Genomic DNA, 22955 nt, shown 5'->3' with positions numbered 1-22955 from the left:
ACCACTAATGACAGAAAGACTCCTTGCATGATTTATAAATCAATCAGAATGAACAATGTACACTGAGAGCAATAACTTTTAAAAGAGCACAATGCAAATTTTATCATACAAAAGACACAATTTTCAATAATTTTTTTTTCACATGCTGGCCTTTACTTCCATGTCATGAGCCCATTATTCAAAACAGATTTCTTGAAATCAGGACTCCTTGCTAGATTTCTGTCCTAGCACTTAGTTTGAACTTCATGTTTTATCTTCTTACATTGAACTGAAAGGGGGAAATTGTTCCACATCTGACAGATTAGGCATTCAAATATATTCTGAATGAACAACATAGGCATTTCAAAGTGTGTTTAATCTACAGCAGATAATAGTTATAGGTTTCTACTTTAAACAACCCAACTAGGGATTTAGTCACATTTAAAAATATGTTATTTATTAAAAATATAAACTGGTGATGTGTTCTATAAATAATCTACTCAAACCCATTAAAGTATGATAATAAAATTTGTAAAGTTATTTAGAGCCCCCCCTTTCGATTACAAGAGATAAAGCATACAACATACTGTAGGTTTATTTTTATTCAAAAAGTTACTGTCTCAAGACATAAATACAAATCAGAAAACAGTACAATTAGGACAATAGAATGTGGAGGACAACAGGTTAGAGTAATATATAAAACATTTTTAGCTGGTTGAAAACAAAGCCGTAAGAACTGCTTTCACAAAGAAGTACTCCTTTTAAGAGTGAGCAAAAAAAAAAAAAAATCAACTTAGGTTTAAAATCATATATACAGTCCTCTCAGCAGTTCTAGGAAAATGCAGTGGTGTGTAAAAGAACATATGCAATACATTTGCACATAACAATGTTTGTTGATGGAAACTATGTTAGACAAGTCTGGTTTTATTTGTTAACCATGAATTAATAAAATAAGTGTATTTGTGGTCTTTCAGCTTTCCTATGGTTTTTTGGCTACCACAGCCCAATGTTGACTTCCTGACTCAAAAAACCAGAAACCTTTTGGTATTCACACATTTGAAGATATTCTTGTATTGCAAGCATATTAAGGCATGGAATGATTAAAATAATATACCTCAAGAACTGAGAGACAACTGACGAAAGATAGATATACATGTAATATAAGTTAATATTTTGTTTTAAACAATGTCTAGCTGCCTAAGCCTTGCAAATGAGCTGATGTCAAAATGGCAAGTGGCCACTTTCTGTTTTAAACTAATTCATTTGTGAAAGGACATAAAATGAAGTTTAAAGCTAAGCTTTCAAAGAATATTATGGGTTATGAATTCTATTATCCCATCTAATTTACATACAGAGGAAATGTACTGTAACCTGTTAGAAGTATCTTTAACCTGAAGACTGCTTGCAAAGACAGATAGATAAAACAATATAAAATACAAATTTAAAAATCATTTTAAAGCATGAACAGTCATGCTTTTCTATTTTTAAACATTGTTAAACTTTCAATATATTTCTGAAACCTCATAATTTTAAGTTGGAATTGAAAAGTAAGAAAAAACTAAACAAACTGCGCAATTATAAAATCAGCACCAATTTATATATATATAATTTTATTTAAAATTTAGATCCCTATTCCCACACTCTAATAAGCTGTATAATTTTTGTTTAAATTTTTCTGCAAACATACTACAATAAGCTTCTTTTATTTGGAGACAAAATACAGTGGCACTACTGGAAGGAATATCACAACATTACATTTTTATCTTAAAGGACAAGCAAACTTTCAGGGATGATATGGGATAAGCATGTTTGAGACTGGTTACCTTCTGGCAGTTCACTGCATCTGGATATTTCTGAAAAGTATACAGAAGCTCTTGAATTTTAAAAATATCTTAAAATACATTTCAGATGAAAAAATTGTAAAAGTTCTGCTTATAAGTTTAACTTTTTCCCACAATTACAACATTTAAAACAAAGTTTTGTTGATTGATGTTTTAAGCATTTAAATTTTGAATGCTAAAAACAATTCTATCCTACAATTTCAGGGTCAGGGAACAAATCCAACCTTAACTTTTGTTTCATGGATGTAAACAGAAATCCAGCAGAGGTCATCATTATTTAGTACAACCAGTAAATAAATGTGAGAAGATTCTTATCTGTACCAAATACTTCTTCGGATTGTTATATATTTTTTTTAAAAAAGCATGAAATAATTCATTTAAAAGCCAACTAACAGCGCATAAATAAAATATTTACTTTCTAAGAAAACTGTAGCTTATCATCAAATTGTTTACTTGTCCTTTATTTTTTCAGGCAAACAAAACTGCCCCTCAATGCACTTCATCTTGATAAGCATAAGCATGTTATATTCTCCTTAGAGAAAAATCTGTACAGAATTTCACTGTATCTACCACACTTTATTTTAAAATTTCCTCTTCCACTTAGAGAATGACTTCACCACAGATTTAAATGTGTACTGGTATTAAAACATTGACACCCCAAGAACCTATTGAGAGAGGGAAAAAAAAATCTCGTTAAAATAGTCATTCATTTATTAATAAATATCTGTAAACATTATAATACTCTATCATTGTTATGTTAAATAAAATACTTATAAAACCACTCTGAAACATCAGATATATATATATATAGCGAGCATTTATAAACAATAAAATGACTCTAGTATTCATTAAGATGCCAATTAACTCACAAATATAACTAAGAAAACCGATTCTGGCATAATTGTTACATAATCCCCTAAAGTCTGAACTCAACATTTGTTGAATGAGCAAACAGATGCAGCTCCCAGTATAACCTTACAGAAGAATCCATTGGAATAATTTAAGAAAGTCTTATGAACTTAGCCAGTTGTCCCCTCAAGTGGGTGATGTTTTTAACAGACATCTATCTGAACATGAAGACCGAGAGAAATTAAAGAAAAATGCAGCTATGTAAAAAAATAAAAACCTTTCTTTAAAAAAATCTAGTCTAGGTTAATTAACAGAAATAAAAATTTTAAGAAAGCAACTAAGTTAAAACCTGAGCAAAATGAGTTCTGGTAATTTCTTTTAATGCATTCCAGTTAGAAAAAGATTGGTAGGCCAAGTCTGACAATAACTTATCACCAAAAAAAAAAAAAATAATGCCACCTTTTCCCCTAAAGCAGCATGTAACTTTGACCAATATATATTATGGTAAATGTTACAATTAAAATTCTAGTACTTATTTATTAGACCAGTTAAGCAAGCTAACTGAAAATGAGCAAGTGAGGCCACTTAGCAAAGCCAGAAGGAACTGAGATAGAGATAACTAAAAGTTCAGACTTCTGACTTCAACAAAAGACAAAACCTCTTGAACTGTTTTTATCTGAGGAATTTTTAAACAATGAAAATTAGTGTATTGTTTTAGCAAATTATCAAGTAAAGGGCTTGGACTGTCCAGTAATGAAAATAAAAAGGAATCACATATTCTCCATAAATCCTAACTGCCATACTTTCATCAATTACTTCTTTAAAAAGTCTCAGCGTTCTTGTGTTGGTCAAGAGTTGGATGGTTAGAATGTTTCCATTAAAGGGGTCTAGATGATGCTTCTAGTCAAAATCCTCTATATTTTGAGTAAGTAGAGCTTCAATTACTGATGAAGAGGTAAAATATTTACCTAAGTACTGTGCCTGCATATGTGTGTGTGTGTGTGTGTGTGTGTGTGTGTGCACCACATGAGTGCTATGTTGTGGTTCCCAGGAACTAGAGTTACAGGCAGTTGTTGGCTATTACATGTGTGCCAGGAATGGAACCCAAGTTCTCTAAAGAAACAGCAAGTGCTCTTACAATGAGCCACCTCTCTAACCCCATTAGTCAATTTTAACTCTAGATTACACTACTAAGATGATCTCAGGTATTTTTCAGAGTGGTGTATCATGAGGCATCTGAACACCTGACATTCATTTTGTTTTGTTCATACTGGCTTACAACCATATTTTCCCATTAGAAAATTATTAAATTAGCTTTAGTATTTTAAGCTCTCCTTTTTCTAATTTTTTACTGCAGATAATTCCAGTATGATAAGTTTAACACAAGTGACACTAGTGATGTTTTCTGAGTTAACATGTTGTACCAATTTTAGATGTCAGCATTAGCATTGGAACATGTATCTTAAAGTACAAATATAAAGTGTTGGGGTATTATACAAATACTGACAGGAAAAAGACCAAATCAGAGGAGATAGACCAATTTTGATTGCAGGCATGAAAACAACCATACTATTAAACTAGAATCCTATGTACATGCAACTCTAAAATGACATATTTAAAATCTGTATGCTGCCATTCCTAAATAATGTGAATTTCATGTCCCAAAAGATTTATTTAGTTGCAGCCTGATGTATCTATATTTAAGTACTTTGAGTTACTTCACTTAGAATGAGAGAATCTTAGAACTGGGCATTAAGGAACTCAAATTCCAGTTTTACTATTTTGAGGACATTTATCATAGGTCAAATCACAATGTATTTATTGTAAAAAAAAAAAAAAAAAAAAAAAAAAAAAAAAAAAAAACCAGATTTTTAACATTCAGTATTTTCTATTAATTCTACTTCTTATGAACCACACATATATTTTCTAAAGTCATAAAATTTAATATGAACAAAGACTTCTAAATGAATGCAAATCTTTTAAAGATTACTGAACAGTCAGTTATGGGACACTGCCATCATGTGGCAATGCTATAAAATTATATGTATACATTTGCTCATTTATTTCCTTTGCACAGTCATCTAGAACATTATCAAATCAACAAAGGCTATTGTCTATTTCATATATTCAATATATATTAGAAAGTAATACAGTTATATTAATAAATGGGTTCCTATTTTTTTTCATATCATCAGGTTGTAGTTTTCTCTACATGTTAAATGTCAAAATGGGTACAAACAAGTTTCTATGCCTGTTTTGTTACTTTTTAGTACTCTGATGAACATCATTTTATATCCATAGTATGCAATGAAGGAAACAATACTATAAGATCATGGTACTAAATTAATACATGAAAAAATATGGAAAGTCACATTACTGTAGTTTCCCATTTCAACTTCTTAATCATATTTCTTGGTATTTCACACAAATAAGATCTTAGTTTTAGTTAAGTAGATATGACAGTAACTACTATCAAGTTAATACTCTAATGCTTTTAAATATATTTAGATACCACATAATTCAGTATACAATTAAACTATAGAATTATGGGTAGGTTAGTTTATCTCTTGCTATACAACCAAGAATGGTGCACAGACCTGAAGTTAAAAAAGTATAACCTCAAGCCCTTCAGAGATAAAAATCTAGTTGTATTTTTATATGATCTCTGGATGACTCACTTGTACATTAGAAATTGAGAATGAATGGAATTTAAAACAATCTCTCCCTAAGGGCTGAGAACATAGCTCAGAATAAGGCACTTGCCTAGCAAGTGTCCTTCTTCAACTCCCTGCACCACACACTAAATAAATAAGATGTTCTGTCAAAAGATATCTATATGTGCTTCTCTAAAAAGCTTCTTTGTTAATCAACCAATTACTAATATATTATATGATGTGGATTGTCGAAACATTTCCATGATCTGTCTAAAACAGATTGTGAGGTAAGCAAGGCCAAGGAAACAGGTAAGTAGAAGATAACACTATGTCAGAGGATAGGGCAATAGTTACCCAAGTTAGGTATAGGAAGAATCAGACTGAATGGGTAAACACAAAAAAGTCAGGTGAAAAGATATGCAAATTATTTGAAAAAATTAAGTAATTATAGTATTAGGAAAAATTCAAACAGAATTCTAGTATTCAAACAGAATTCTAGAATTAGGAAGAATTCAAACAGCCTTCAAGGACTGCAATCTACCAGGGGCCACAATGTCTAAGAACCTATCTTACTATACCACTATGGTAATTATCACAAAGTATGTAAGAAGTATTAAAAAAAAACAGAAATAAAAATACCTATCTGGAGAGGTCAGGAAAATATTATATCCCAGGTATCTGAATTTCACTCTTCTTTATTAAAACCCTTCTTCAGGTTTTTTTTTTTCTCTTTTTGAGACAGTATGTTCAAGGTTGGCCTTAATCTCATGATCCTCTCTTAGCTTCCAAAGTGCAGCAATTACAGGTGTGTGTTACTACTATGATGAGTTATATGTTATTGGTTTCTACCATGCCTTTATATTGTAATTATTATCCTATTTAATCTGCCCATCCATAAATACCAAAGAATTCTTGCTGAGATACAATTCTGACTCATGTCATTCCCTTATTTGAAATCCCTCAACAGGCAACCCAACCCTTTAGGAAAAGTCTAAATGCTTAACATACAAATTCTGGTTGGTCAAGAATTCTAAAGTACTTTTAATCTTTTATCATTACTGCATCAGATCAAGGCCTAAAATTTAGATTTAAGAATCCTGGGGCATATTTAAATTAAACCTACTGAATCATCCATAATTGAGGCTGGATCAAAGAAATCGGGCTTCAGTTCTGTTCTCTCTCTTCTATTCTTTGATGGTGGCTAAGAAAAAAAGAGAAAGCTAACGTTTGTTTATACATATAAACCAGGTAGTAAATAAAATATCCATATTAAAGTCATAACTTTTCTGAATAGTGTATGTTACTTTTAAAGTGTATCTCAAAATACTTCAGTCTTTGCTTGCCAACCGCCCATCCCCCAAAAATACAGAACGGTTGCTAGCACAAAGAACTTCATTAGTAGAAAAATAGTCATAAAGTAAAACAGTAACATATTGTTCACTTTACTTAAAAAAAAACCCTACTAATATCTAATATCATTTGTTTTGAAAAGCATCTTATGACATTACTCTAAAGAGATAGCACTTCTTTCTTTCAAGGAGAATACCCAGTAGTACACTATGTACCACAAGCACAGGGACTTGGCTTCTTACAATTTCGGCTTTCCCAATTTTAAGATTTCTTCTCCTTGAATAAGTTAACTTTTGCAAATTAACTTTTTATTTTTTATATTAATTACAGTTTATTCACTTTGTATTCCACATGTAGCCCCCATCCAATCCCATCTTTCCTCCCTTATCTCCTCCCTGCCCCTCTCCAAGTCCACTGATAAGGGAAGTGCTCTTCCCCTTCCCTCTGAACCCAGCTAATCAGGTCTCATCAGGACTGGCTGCATTGTCCTCCTCTGTGGCCTGGAAAGGCTGGTCCCCACTCAGGTGGGTGGGGGTGATCAAAGAACCAGCCATTGAGTTCATGTCAGACAGTCCCTGTTTCCCTTACTAGGGAACCCACTTGGGTACTGAGCTGCCACGGACTACATCTGGGCAGGGGTTCTAGTTTATATGTTCCTTGGTTGGAGTATTAGTTAACTTTTAAGCTTCAATATCTTCCATCACCTCAATCTATCTCACAAAGTTAAATGAGATTGTTGCTGATATGAAATATATAAGCATACTGCATGAACTTTAAACATGAAATATATTAAAAGCAAAGCAAAACAAAACAAAAACACCTTAAGCTAGGCGATGGAGGTGCATGCCTTTAAGCCCAGCATTGGGAGGCAGGAACAGATCAATCTATGAGTTCCAGACCAACCTGGTCTACAGAGTGAGTTCTAGGACAGACAAGGCTACACTATCAAGCCTAAGAGACCTTGTCTCGAACCCCACCCCAAGAAAAATAAAAACAAATATTTGTCTTCTCAAGTTTCAAGTAATTTTACTTTACATCCAACATGGAAGTCTACCTCAAAAGGTTTCTATCAAGAATGTAAGAAACTATAGGTGTACAGATTTTAGTATGTTTATCCTATATTATATGTCTAATATCCACTTATAAGTGAATATATACCATGTATGTCTTTCTGCTTCTGGGATACCTCACTCAGGATGATCTTTTCTAGTTCCCACCATTTGCCTGCAAATTTCATGATTTCCTTCTTTTTAATTGTTGAGTCGTATTCCATTGTGTAAATGTACCACAATTTCTATATCCATTCCTCCGTTGAGGGACATCTGGGTTTGGGCTGTTGCCAGATTCTGGCTATTACAAATAAAGCTGCTACAAACATGGTTGAGCAAATGTTGTTTACTTGAGCATACTTTGGATATATGCTTGGGAGTGGTATAGTTGGATCTTGAGGTAGCACTATTCCTGAAAAAGTTTTCTGAAAAAGTGCCAGACTGATTTCTAAAGTGGTTGTACAAGTTTACATTGCTACAAGCAATGGAGGATGGTGCCCCTTTCTCTGCATCCTTTCTACCATGTATTTTCACTTCAATTTTTGATCTTACGAAGCTAAGCAAGAAAAAGCACCCTTGATAAGATGATCCATCCTCACTCAGAAAGGCAAATGGGATGGACATCGAAAGAAGGAGAAAAATGGGAACAGGAGAGGAGCCTACCACAGAGGGTCGTTGAAAGACTCTACCCAGCAGGATATTAAAGCACATGTCTGAGACTCATCGCCAAACTTTGGGAAGAGTGCAGAGAATCTTATGAAAGAATGGGGAGATTGAAAGACCTGAAGGGGACTGGATGTCCAGAAAGAGAGCAACAGAACCAAAAAATCTGGGCACAGGGCTCTTTTCTGAAACTGATACTCCAACCAAGGACCATTCATGGAGATAACTTAGAACCCGTGCACAGATGTAGCTTATGGCAGCTCAGTCTCCAAGTGGGTTCCCTAGTAATGGGAACAGGGACTGTCTCTGACATGAACTCAGTGGCTGGCTCTTTGATCGCCTCCCCCTGATGGGGGAAACAGCCTTACCAGGCCAGAAGACAATGCAGTCAGTCCTGATGAGACCTGATAAATTAGGGTCAGATGCAAGGGGAGGAGGTCTTCCCCTATCAGTGGACTTGGGGAGGGGAATGGGAGGAGATGAGAGAGGGGACTACAGCTGGGATAAAAAATGAATTAAGTGTAATTAATAAAAAATAAATTAGAAAAAAAGAACAAAGAGAATGCAATAAACTATATTTGACAATGAAGAGTTAGAAACTGATATGATACTTAAAATAGTTAATGTGATATGTTTAGACTTACAACTTTTTAAATGTAGCATATAAACACTGAATATTATTTGGTTTTTGTAGTCTAAGCAAAATGAAGTATAATTCTGCACATTACTAAATTAACTTCAAATGTAAATATATATTTTTATTATTTCAAAAAATACGTCTTGTCTTCAGAAACTGAACTTTTCCTCAAACTTGCAATTGAGTTAATATTATGCCTTAAGACCATTTAAAACAATTGCTGTTTGTTTGTTTTGTGAGACAGAGTTTCTCTGTGTAATCTGGCTGTCCCAAAACTCTCACTATAGACAAGGCTGTCATGGAAGATCCACCTGCTTTGCCTCCTAAGTGCACCAGCAGCCCAGCTGAGACCGTTTAAAACTCAAACTGTTCCTCTACTGTATATTCAGCTTGTTTAACTTTCCTTTAAGAAAAAGAATGTATCCCAGGTGTAGCCCCCTCCATTGTCCCCACCTAATCCCACCCTCCCTAAACTGTATTTAATAAAAATTAATTTGTTTTTTAAAAAAGAAAAAGAATGTAATCAACATTACTGTGCCTTGGACTGCCCATGTAATCAGTTTTCGCAAGCTAACCAAAACACGTAACTTTTATCTTAAATTATGTACTCTTCAACTGCCTGACTCAGAATAAATTGTGTTCAGTGTGTGGGTTTTAATCGTTTTCTGAAAACAGCCAATGGGATGAAATCAAGCTTTAAAAATGTGTACTACAAATGTTGGATATAAAAAGACTCTTTTCTCTTATGTGGCACAGGTACATCAAACTAAGGTATAGCACAATCACCACCAACTGTACACATGCCTCAATCTTTCACATACACTTAATTCCCTGAAAATGACTTTAACACCTTTGTAGAACTTATTTTTTATCTTTCTCTAAGAAATATCAAATACATTTTCAAAGGATTTACACAGGAAAAATTATTACTTCTGTTTTTTTCTTACCAAGTCTATATCCATGGTGTCAAAGTCCATTCCCTCATTAAGATCCTCAATCCTTCCTTCTGAGGACATCATAACATCTTCAACAATGGGCTCTTCATCATCTTCCATTAGGCTTGTACCACGTCGACTAGAGAAATATAAAACAAAGTAAAGATCTGAACTAATGCAAAAGTACTAATATATAGGCAGCAAATATGTAGCTTTCTATAATTGAGCAAAATGGAAAATGATGAAATTAAAGGTCAGGGAGAATGATTAGGCATTGATCATGTCATCAATGGTGTCAAAATCCCAATATTCGCTTGTTTTAAAATGCTAAAAAATTCTGTTTATTCTACATTACTTTGATACATTTAGTCTGATAGTTCTGATATGCCATATACAATGTTCAATGAGAAGTTTTGACATGTGAACATAGCAGATACCTCAAATCCTTTCTGAAAGTAGGCAGGGTACACATTAAAAATAAAACAGACCAAAGAAATGACATTTTCAGAATGCACATATTCTGATTATACCTAATGCTAATCATTAATTCCTCACTCATTCAGTAACAAATGTGTACACGAGCCATGCATTCACTCACACATTCACATGAGGCCTACTCCATAGCAGGCTTCTATTGTGTCCTATTGGATGAAAAGAAGCAAGTAAAACATGATTCCTGCCCTCGAGGAGCTTACAATATACTATGGGAAAACAGAGATTCACCTGACAAAATTGAATAAATTACAAATATGTGTATCAAATGCTCTGAGGGTATACTAAAAGAATTAATTCTGCTTCACATAAAAATTAACACTTTATGCTCAAAGATGATTGAATTCCTCCACACTATGAAACTCAAAGCCAAGAAATTATAGAAAGAAATGAAAAATAATATCAAAGTCAAAAGCCAAGTTCACAAATTAGCCCATATCAGCATATAGTAGGCAGCCCAATGGTGAATCTGCATGAGACTTCTTGTTTTCCAGTTTGGCTGAAATTACCGTCTTTTCATTTCCAAAGAGCCCTCAGATCCCAAAAACAACTCACAAAAACCTACATTATTTAATTAAATATTTTCAATGTATACAATACTACGTATATCACAATATCTGATCTAGGCTTTCTGCACAGATATGATAATGCCAGGCATAATAATTCTGGATAATAAAAGACAATTTTATTACATTTTTTTGGAAATAAAAGTAAAGGCAATCTATGTGTTTTTGCAGATCATATAATCAAAAACCAGAAGTCCATTCTGGATTTCTTTTACAATACACTGAGCATATGTGATATAAACTATGGAGGAAAACGTAATTCAGAAGTTATTTTAGTTACAGGGTAGGTAACGAAAGAAAAAAACTCATTGTAAAGCATCAACCATATACAGTACAACCACTAAAAGAGTCCTCTGGCGATAGCCTATAATCAAGAACCAAATCAAATTGCAAACAATAAGAAACAGGAAAATGGTACTGAATAATGACACGTTTCAGACCTCTAAGATCTTGAGAACTGGAGCCACGTTTTTAGCGGATAAATATAAACCAAATAATTATGTAGTAGAATTCTGAACTATTTGGATGGTGTTTAACTGGGAGTTAAGAAATTGGCTGTAGGATCAACAATGAAGTAAAACACAAAATATGGGCAATATGGCAAGAGAAACTAGCACAGAACCAAGTGCTAGTATAGATGATGACCATGGGAGAAAAGGTGTAATATGGCACATAGTTAGTGACTCAGCAGAGGTTCTCAAGACCACTACAGAGATAACTGCAGTGGATATATACATGCCACTATTCATGTGGTGAACGATCATTTAAGGAAAATGCAAATTCTTATTTGAAAGTCAAAAAAATAAAACAATATAAATTTTAAAAGAGGTATCAATCACTATCTGCCAAGTTTTAAAAAATACATTGTTACAACCATGTATATAAGGCATGAACTCTACTTGTCAGCAATTTCATTTAGAATCACAACTAATAAGATTTCTTGAAATATTTATCACATTCCTATACAGAGTTCAGTAACAACAAAGAACAATATTTAGGCATTGAACATTTTACTCATTCCATGAATATTTGCTTAGTGTTTTCTATATGTCACGCTCTAACCAACAATGACATCCCTGCCCTTGAGGAGCTCACAGTCTAGAGAAATGAACAATATTTTAATACACAAACAACTATCATACAATATGGCAAATGCTGTAAGAAATAGAAATATACAGTGTTATGGGACCACAGAGGATTACAGCTTCACTTAAGGTAACACTTCAGCCTGTTTTCACCATGAATTTACCAGTTTCCAGGTAATGAGATGTGATATACTAAAATGGAGTCAGGGGGCATATTCTGAAAGATCTTGCATGCCATGAACTAAGTAAACAAATTGAACTTTATCCAGCAGAGGCAATGGGGAGCTGTGGAAAAGTTCTAAGTAAGAAAGTTACATGTTAAAATTTGTATTCTAAAATTATAATTCTTGATGGTAGTGTGAATGATGGAGTGGTGAAAAGTGTGAAGGGAGAGGTTTGGTGAGCAGATAAATGGGTGGGGGGGTTCAGGGAAGAAAAACAGTTAGAAAGCTAATTACAATAGTTCAGGTGAAAGATGAGGACCTGAACTAAGGAGGGAATATAATTAAGATGTAACACAAATGTATTTTTAATTTTGTGTACCAAAATAAACAAGGATTCATATTTATACTTTTCCAACAGACCAGTTTAAGATTGATTTGGTCCTTTGGCTAACTAGTTAATATTTTACTTAAAACATTTTATTTTTCTGTTGGAAAGACCAAAATCTAGTTCCTTGATTATTTCAGCTTAGTTACTCTAGAGAGTTTGCTGAAATTGTAGATACGGCACACATTAAAGTATGTTAAATGAATTAGTGAACTTCCTAGACTCAGACAATAAGGCACTCTCACTTACATGGCATGCTGAAGATTAGTTCGCAGTTTAACATAGCTCATTGCTGCTCTCTCCTGCTGTTGCCTTGCTTCCTCTTGTTGTCTTTGAGCTAACATCCATGTTACCTGCGTGCTTCAAGGAGAATTTTATTCTTCTTTTAACTTAACTTTTTTCTATGTAATTAATAAAGTTCTAATAAAGAAAATGATTAAATGTACTTACTTATAATCAAGAGGAGCTTGATGGTGTTCTGTCTGCATTGGATAGACATTCATGAAGCTATCCTCAGGCCGTAATCTTTTAGGTTCTCTCATAATAGTGGAGGTGAGCTGTGGAGTCTGCATCATAACAGGGGTGTGCAGTGTTTGCTCTCTGCTTAACCACATACTGTCACTACTACTGCTTTCTTCAGCTGAAAGAGAAAATTTACAGCAACGAAGTTTTGCTACTAGCTGTAACTTATTTGTAGGCTAATATAACCCATTTAAAACAACAAACATCTGGTTGATTTCCATTTACTAGTGTTGGAAACTGAGTCATGCAAAGATGTATGTCCCATCCTGGGCTTGTAGTCTGTTTATGAAGAAAGGACTGGTAAGCAGTTACAATATAGTATGGTAAAGGCTAGGAGAAAAGGAATATAGAGGGCACGGGAGTAGTTACATAGATTAGAGACAGCTACCTAGAAACAATGGTTAGCAAGAGTAGGTAGTATTTGCAGTAGGAAAGATTCTCTAGGCAGGTCACAAGGGCACTGGGCCATGAAATACCAATGACCAAATCATAACGATCTGTTGATACCTGACCTACAAAAATAGCGATTTCATGGGGTTGGACTATCTAATACCTTCCTACATAGGTATGTGAAGATTAAAAGAATAAGAAAAGACAAGACTGGACAAAAAAGCAGGATTTACTATGTAGCCATGCACATGTTAGGCAGGTTGCAGTACTCAGGATAAGGTGGGAATAGTAGAAGTTCAAACCACCCTAAGGTACACAGTAAAAAACGAATTTAAACAAAGAAATAATATGTAAAATATAATGTGATCTAGGCTAAGATCACAAGAAACTATTGCTGACAATTTGAAGAAAGAGAAGCAATTTTTTGAGTTATATGTTCTTGTCAATGTGGTAGTTGTGTTGATGGTGAACTTAAGAAGAGGAATACTAATGAGTAACAGGCCAGATAGGAGAGTAAGTATATGGCCCAGAGAAATCCAATTCAGTGCTAGGAATGGGGATTAGTGGGAGGGGTGGTTTTATATCTTTGGAATATTAATGGTTGAGCTGATCTTAAGACCTTAATGTCAAAGAAAACAAACTCTATATTTACATTAAGTAGTGGACTATTAAAAGTCACACTTGTAAAATCTATGTGCCCAAACATATATGTGTCCCCATTGTACAAATGGCAAAAATCTCATGTCAGTGTCATTGAGTTAAGAGTAAGAAAAAATTACTTATAGGCTATGAATTTGTAGGAAAGTTATTTTACTATAAGATTCTGTGTGTGTGTGTTGTGTACACATTTTGTGCACATGTACAAAGTTTTAAAGAAAAAAGGTTTGAGAATATGCTAATGCTCACATAATTAAGGGCTTACATATTAACTGTACGTTATTCAATATAGTAAGATTATTTATAGCTCCAGTATGTTCAGGGTCATTTTCCATTTATCTTTCATTCCACTAATTTACTAATGGATACACATACTTTTTAGGTATTTAGATATACCTAAAAAAGAGCACTCACAAAAATGTTGTTTAATTTAATAATCTATTTGTAAGATGTTATGTAAACACCCATGTATAACTGTGTTACAAAGACTATAAAGGAGTGACTTGGTGACTCAGCACAAATTTTTAACTGTTCAGCCAAGAAAACATTTTGAAGATTTACAATTATGTGCAAGAAGTATCCTCTTTATTTGCTAGTTTTTCTATAAAAAATACTTCCTATAGTTTCTTATAAAACACATCTCATTCAAGATTCTTTGCTCACTGAAGTGATACTGGGATTTACAACCAAGTCTAGAGCTGGACAAGTTTTAAGACTATGATTGGACAATACAAACTGAAATGGTCCAGCAATCAAGTTTTAGTTCTACACTCTTGATAAATGAGAGCTAAATTATATGGCAAATTAAAAATGTAATCCCAAATTTCAATACCATTTATATTAAGATTCAGAGGATTGATGGTACACTTCTCTGGTCCCTTCCTTTAGAAAAGTGGGCAAGAGATTCATGAGCTCAAGGACAGCTCAGGATATATGAGACCAAAACATTTATGAAAACAAAACAGAAAAATGAGGGGAAAGAATATATCTCTTCCCCGGAATCTCTACTGATTTCTTGGACAACAGACTATTACAGAAGTTATACCATGTCGGTTGGTTTGCAATCTAAGGCCTTACACCAGTACCTTCTACATCCTGTCTTTTAGAGCAATAGCTCTTGGAGTTTACTGAGATACTAAGATGGAGGCATTATTAAAAAGCTTTCTGAAAGACAGTTGATGTGAAGTCAGATATGTAAGTCAAGATGCTTCCATTCAAATGTAGCCACCAACATTTAGGCTTTTTTAGCTTAGGCACCATATTCTTACTATGCCTGAAATCTTAAGACATTTGTTCCTCAGCAATGATAACTGCAATAGATCTTGACAACTGTACTAAGTTGTTTAAGAGCTAACTCAGAAATTTAAAAAAAAAAAAATTCCCTAGGCTTATACAGAAAACCATTTGGGATGGTAGGGATCCAATACGATAAAGCATAATATATTCTACCTATGAGAAATATTTTCAGTTTCTATCATGTTCTTCACAATTATTTCATTATTTTTGAATAGAATTTTAATGGGTACATTACAGCTTTAAAAAAATCTTTTGTTGTAACAAAATGATCTGTTATTGTATTGGAACAATTTTCATATATATAAAGTACAGAATAGTGATTAAAAAGTAACAATCTGTCTGTATTGCTTCTTATCTGAAAAGAATGTGCCTGACGTGACATAACTGCCTGCCATGTATGTAAAAAAGTTAAAACATTTATAAAAAATTGATACACTGCATAAGCTGCTACTGAGTAACATATATCACATGAAAAGCAAGCTGACTGTTAATGACAATTCAATTGGTTCTTACGGAGTGCAAGTTGCATTCCTTCAACCACTTTCCGTTTTCCTGTTGATGGTTTTGATTTTTTACTCCTTACAGTTGAGCCCCGACTGCTCATACCACTAATGACTGACATGGTATCATCATCACCACCAGCTAGCAAAGAATTTCGATATGACATCAAAGGGAGCCATACATCTTCTCTTCGGAGTGACATCTGAAAGGTCATGAACTTTTCCAAATAAACATACCTTAAAAAGAAGCAGAAGGCATTAAATTTGTTGCACAAAGCTGCAAGTTCAAACAAACCTTCCTTGTAAGAACCTAAGCCTAATTATTTAATCACAGTCTCAGCAGCACAATGAACAAAAATGTCTACTGAAACCTCATATTGAATATAATAATTGAGAACATTCTAGCTTAGCACCTGTTGATCATCTGCTATGTCCAAGGTACTGACAATAGGCATACATATATTTCCTGTGTACAAAATTTCAGCCTGGTGGAAAACATGTGCCTATATTTTTTTCTCTCAATACAAAATTCTGCCATCAAAATTTAATTAATATTCACATGATTACTATGTGCTAAGCAATTTTATCTTTATCAAATATAGACATAAGACAAATTAATGTGACCATAATCATAAAAATAGCAATATTATAATTTGGATCCCAGAGTGTGACACTAGAAGTTAAGAAAGGCTACATTGTGCTTAAACTTAACAACTAACTATATTGTACAATTCAAATGTTTGTAGTAATTGCAAGAAATAATTCAAATCAACTTAGACTTAATCAGCATAAAGAAAACCCAGTTAAAAACACTGGTTTGGGGATTGGAGAGATGGCTCACAGGTTAGGAGCACTGTGTACTCTTCCAATGTCCAGAGTCAATTCCCAGAGGCAACATGGTAGCTCACAACCATCTATGATGAGATCTAATGCCCTCTTCTGGTGTGCAGGCACACACAGAGGCAGAGATTATTTAATAAATAAAAATTTTTTAAAAACACCAGTTTGTAGGAACTCTTAAAAGCATCTTTTTAGTTACAATATACTTCTGCCGTACTTACTATTATAGTACTCTTCACCGTAGATTATGAACTGGCTATCAGTCTGGAACCATTACCACACTAAAAATCTGAGCCAAGATAAACTAACTGGTAGAAAAATTAGAGCACCGTGCCCAGTATGCCCCTTAACAGAATACTGTCAATAAGGAGCCTCCAGGATATGGACATGGCTCAGTGGGAGAAAAGCAGTTAGTTTTCAGGCATGTGTACCCAAGTTCAAAAACCTCAGTACTCACTCACATATAAAGCCGGACATGGCTGCAAATGCCCTAACTAAAGTACTAGGGAGTAGAGACGGGTAGATTATTAGAGGGGTGGACAATAGGGTTGAGAAACCAGGTCTCAGAGAAAAAAACACAGAAGTCCAGACAATCAACAGACTGTTCTGGCTTCCAGACATGCATGCACTTATACAGTCACGTACATGCATCACAAACAAGAAAACATTCACTTGTACAAAAACAAGTAAATAAATAGCTTTCATGGAAGCCATTCTTGTTTTTCTGCTTCTCTGCCACTGGATTTCTATTAAGCTTTTTTATTTATAAGCCACATGTTTTCATTTTCAAAATGCTAAGATATTGTTGTCTATAAATCATAGCATAGTTGTGTACTTTCCTACTTGTACTCAGCATTATAGTTTCTAAAATCTACCATTTTGGACTGGAGCCATACTGGTGCATACTCTCAGGAACAAAGAGGTTATTTTGACATTTTCTACATTCAAACAATGTAACATTCACTGTTCCTTAAAAGTTCTTATTATATGTACGGCTCAAAGATTTTTATAGGGTATACATATATGAACTAAGTAACTGAGCGTGGATATAGATAAAAAAAGAAACCTGAACTTTACTAGGTAATGTCAGATAGCTCCAAAACCAATCAGGTATCAATTTATGTCACTTATAATAAAATGTATAACAGTCACTTATAATAAACAGTATAAACTGTTCTATTATTCTACATCATTGAAAATATTTAATGCTATCACAGATATTTAGTATTGTTCATCTGTTACATAAGAAACAGCATTGTTTAACCTGCATTTCTGCTTAACGGGCTAAACGTCTAGGGTTGCAAAGATGGCCCAGCAGGTAAAGAAACTTGTTGCCAAGGCTGAGATGATAGTAAGGACCCACAGAGTAGAAAAAAAAGCACAACCACGCACACTTATCTTCTGACCACCACATATATGCACTAAATGCAATTTTAAAATGTTTTTTTTTTAAAGAAAAAGTCTCACTATGTTGCCTATCCTGTCCTCAAATTATTCTTTCTTAGTCCCTCATATAGCTACAACACAAAGAACTTTAACAAGGCAATATAATTTTTGATTACAATAAACTCATATACAACAAAGTGCATAGAAACTAATAGTACAGTTGGATCTCTATTACAAATTATGCACTCATGGAATCTACATACTTATCAAGAAAGAAATATCCCCATAACTCCAGAAGTACACAGTGTCACTCTCCCATTTAATACATCCAAGTCTCTAAATAAATAGTTTTGTCTGCTTTAGAATTGCAAACCAAATTTACAATGGATTTTCAAAAGACGTTGAACTATGTGGTATTTCTAATTTTTTACCCCTTTATAATTCAAAAAGTTGGAGGGAAGGGTGGATCTAGAAAGTCTACCTTATGAGTCACCATTTTAGAAAATTATCTCAGAGAAAACTCTTTAAATATTAAATTGAGGAAAGGAAGTTAAAGGAAAAGAAGGTAGTTTTGTTTTGCAGCACAACCACACTTCAAGATACAGACTAACCAGGACAAACCTGATGGATTTTCAGCATCCTTTAAATGCTACCTTCTAGGTTGGGATAGTGTAAATATTCAACAAGTAACTTACACGGCACTCAAGTTGCAAATCACAAGCACATCACTACTGGGAGTAGAACTCACAATACTAAAGTTCAGTACTGTGCACAGAATAAAGTTATAATATTAAAAGTTATAAAAACAGAAGTGAAGTAGAAAGTTGGTATAAGTTAATATGCTACAGATGTGTGTCAGGAAAAAAAGTGTAACATTTTTTGTATACATACACTGTTCTTTTATCTTGTCGGAGCAGTTTAGAAGAAAATTCACTGAGAATATCAAGAAATGCCAAATTTAAAGGTGGATGACTCTCCCCTTGTGGATTAGGCTCCTTAAAAGCAAATTCTATGCCATCTCTGTAAAGTAAACAAAATAATAAAATAAATATGTTTATGTAATTTTCAAGTATTTTTAAAATTAAAAATAAATTTTATTTAAAAATCAAAGAGAATATTAAATTATTCTAACACAAAATACAACACACACAAACAAACCAGTTAGCCACCAGCTAACTGAAGTTTGATTTAATTTACATTCTTTTTTGACATTTTGGAAATAGGAAAGTCATACTCTAACTCAAAGTACTACCTTAAATGTAAATAATGCAAATTATAATGAATTAAAGCTTTTAAAACTAAAGTATAAACAAGACCCATTTCAACCACACTATTGTCCCAATTTAAATATCACAATTGATCAAGAACACAACCACAGTTGTGCTCTATCAAAAGTAGTAGGGTAGAAAAACAATGAAGAAAAATTGGAAAGAAAGCAGGTTATTTACCACATTAAAAAATGTAGTTATTATAATAATTATTCTATGTCTGGCTCTTACATTTTACCTAAAACTATCACCTTGGCACTAAAAGGCACACAACAAGATGAAGTAAGAAAGTAAATTAAAGTTGGTGAGAGAGATAAAATGAATAAGAACAATAAGTTGTGTGCAATTCATATGACAGTGTAGAGGCAAGATACTGGTCAATCAATATAGGTTAACTGGTGAGCTCCAGGACAATCACAGACTTTATGTCAAAGAGAGCTTAGTCAAGGAAGAAATGAAGAAAAAAAAAATCAGAGACTTCCTAAAATTCATTAAAAATGAAGGCCAGCTGACCCAAATTTATCAGACATGATAAAAGCAGTGCTAAGAGGAAAGTTCATAGCACTACATGCCTCCAGAGAGAAGCTGAAACATCACGTACAAGCAACTTAACGGCACACTTAAAAGCCCTAGGGAAAAAAGCAGACACACCCAGGAGGAGTAGAAGATTGGAAATAATCAAACTCAAAGCTGAAGACAATGATTCAGAAAAAAGAAACAATGCAAACAAACAATGAGACCAAAAGCTGGTTCTTTGAGAAAATTAACAAGATAGACAAACCCTTAGCCAAAGTAACTAAAGTGCAGAAAGAGAAACTATCCAAATCGGAAAAATCAGAAACGAAAAAGGGGACATAACAAAAAGACACTGAGAAAAATCATAACAATCATTAGGTCTTACTACAAAAGCCTATATGCCACAAAATTTGAAAATCTAAATGAAATGGACAATTTTCTTCATAGATTCCAGTTACCAAAATTGAATCAAGATCAGGTAAAAAAGTTGAATAGTCCTATATCCCCCAAGGAAATAGAAGTACCCGTCAAAAGTCTCCTTTCCAAAAAAAGCCCAGGGCTAGATGGTTTCAGCACAGAATTCTACCACACCTTCAAAGAAGAGCTAAATTCAATTCTCTTCACACTCTTCCACAAAATAGAAACAGAAGGAACACTACCAAATTCACTCTAGGATCCACAGCACCTTGATACCTAAATCACACAAAGAACCACTCAAAAAAGAGAACTTCAGACCTATCTCTCTTACGAATATTGATGGAAAAATAATAAAATAATTGCAAACTGAATCCATGAACACAATTCTTCACAGAACTTGAAAGAACGATTCTCAATTTCATATGGAAAAAGAAAAAACCCAGAATTGTTAAAACAATCCTGTACAATAACAGATCTTCTGGAGGTATCACCATCCCTGATCTCAAGCTATACCATAGAGCAACAATAATAAAAACTGCATGGTACTGGCAGAGAAACAGGCTGGAGGATCAGTGGAATTGAATAGAAGACCCAGAAATAAACCCACATACCTACGAATACTTGATTTTTTACAAAGAAGCCAAAACCATAAAATGGAAAAAAGACAGCATCTTCAACAAATGATGCTGGTCTAAATAGGTGGCTCAATGTAGAAAAATGCAAATAGATCCGTATTTATCACCCTGCACAAAACTAAAGTCCAAGTGGATCAAAGACCTCAACATAAAACCATACACACTACACCTGTTTGAAGAAAAAGTGGGGAACAGCCTTGAAATCACTGGCAAAGGAGACAACTTCCTAAACATAACACCAACAGTACAAGCTCTAAGATCAACACTCAGTAAATGGGACCTCATGAAACTGAAAAGCTTCTGCACAGCAAAGGACACTCTCATCAGAACAAAAAGACAGCCTACAGACTGGGAAAGAATCTTCACCAACCCTCCATTTGACAGAGGGCTAAAATCCAAAATAAAGAACTCAAGAAGTTAAAAAGCAACAAAGCAAGTAATACAATTAAAAAATGGGGTACAGAACTAAACAGAGAATTCTCTATAGTGGAATTTCAAAAAGCAGAGAAACACTTAAGAAAATGCTGAATGTCCTTGGTCATCAGGGAAATGCAAATCAAAACAACCCTGAGATTTTAACTTCCACCCATCAGAATGGCTAAGAACAAAAACTTAAGTGGCAACACATGCTGGAGAGGATGTGGTGAAAGGGGAACCCTCCTCCATTGCTGGTGGGAATGTAAGCTGGCCCAACCACTTTGGAAATCAATCTGGTACTTTCTCAGCCAATTGGGAATAGTGCTTCCTTAAGAACCAGCTATACCACTCCTAGGCATATAGCTAAAATATGCTCAAGTATACAACAAGGACATTTTCTCAACCATGTTCATAGCAGCTTTATTCATAATACCCAGAACATGGAAACAACCCAGATGTCCTTCAACTGAGGAATGGATATAGAAATTGCTGTACATTTACATAATGAAATATTATTCAGCAATTAAAAACAAGGAAATCATGAAATTAGCAGGCAAATAGTGGGATCTAGAAAAGATCATCCTGAGTGAGGTACCCAAGAAGCAGAAAGACACACATGGCATGTACTCACTTATAAGTGGATATTATACACACAAAGAAGCTAAGCAAGAAGGAGGACCCCAGGGTAAGATGATCAATCCTCACTCAGAAAGGCAAATGGGACAGACATCTGAGGAGGGAGAAAACAGGAAACAGGACAGGAGCCTACCACAGTGGGCCTCTGAAAGACTCTACCCAGCAATGTATCAAAGCAGATACTGAGGCTCATAGCCAAACTTTGGGTGGAGGGCAGGGAATCTTAGGAAAGAAGGGGAAGATAGAAAGACCTGAAGGTGACAGGAGCTCCACAAGGAGAGCAACAGCGCCAAGAGAACTGGGCACAGGGCTCTTTTCTGAGGTTGATATTCCAACCGAGGACCATTCATGGAGATAACTTAGAACCCCTGCTCAGATGCAGCCTGTGGCAGCCCATTCTCCAAGTGGGTTCCCTAGTAAGAGGAACAGAGACTGTCTCTGACATGAAATCAGTGGCTGGCTCTTTGATCACCTTCCCCTGAGGGTGGAGCAGCCTTACCAGGCCACAGAGGAAAACAATGCAGCCAGTACTGATGAGACCTGATAAGCTAGAGTCACAGGGAAGGAGAGGAGGAGTGCCCCTATCAATGGACTTGGAGAGGGGGATGGTAGAAAATGAGGGAGGGAGAGTGGGATTGGGAGTGAATAAGGGAAGGAGCTAGAGCTGGGATATAAAGTGAATACATTGTAATTAAAATTTAAGAAAAAGGAAAAGATGGGTGGGTAGCAATTGAGTGCATTTTGTTCTTTCTTATGCACAACTGTGACCAAGTACACAAACACACACACACACACACACACACACACACACACACACACACACACA

At 34.4% G+C, this 22955-nt stretch overlaps 1 protein-coding gene across 2 annotated transcripts in view; it reads right to left on the bottom strand.

The window, feature by feature from the left end:
• Positions 1-563: 563 nt before the first annotated feature.
• The window catches only part of Stag2 (STAG2 cohesin complex component), a 71226-nt gene continuing 48834 nt past the window's right edge, over positions 564-22955 (bottom strand). The window contains exons 24-30 of one of the 2 annotated variants that reach the window (XM_055612146.1): positions 19132-19260; positions 16028-16251; positions 13100-13289; positions 12899-13009; positions 9970-10096; positions 6447-6524; positions 564-2485 (exon numbers count right to left, since the gene is read on the bottom strand). In XM_055612146.1, coding sequence (XP_055468121.1) covers positions 2462-2485; positions 6447-6524; positions 9970-10096; positions 12899-13009; positions 13100-13289; positions 16028-16251; positions 19132-19260 — 883 coding nt within the window. In that variant the 3' untranslated portion in view covers positions 564-2461. The remainder of the gene's footprint in view (positions 2486-6446; positions 6525-9969; positions 10097-12898; positions 13010-13099; positions 13290-16027; positions 16252-19131; positions 19261-22955) is intronic. The other variant, XM_055612147.1, reaches the window with a different exon arrangement.

Source organism: Psammomys obesus, unplaced genomic scaffold (genome assembly GCF_907164565.1).
Source record: "Psammomys obesus unplaced genomic scaffold, mPsaObe1.curated_primary_1811, whole genome shotgun sequence".
Lineage (NCBI taxonomy): Eukaryota > Metazoa > Chordata > Mammalia > Rodentia > Muridae > Psammomys > Psammomys obesus.
This window is presented reverse-complemented; position numbering and strand designations above follow the sequence as displayed.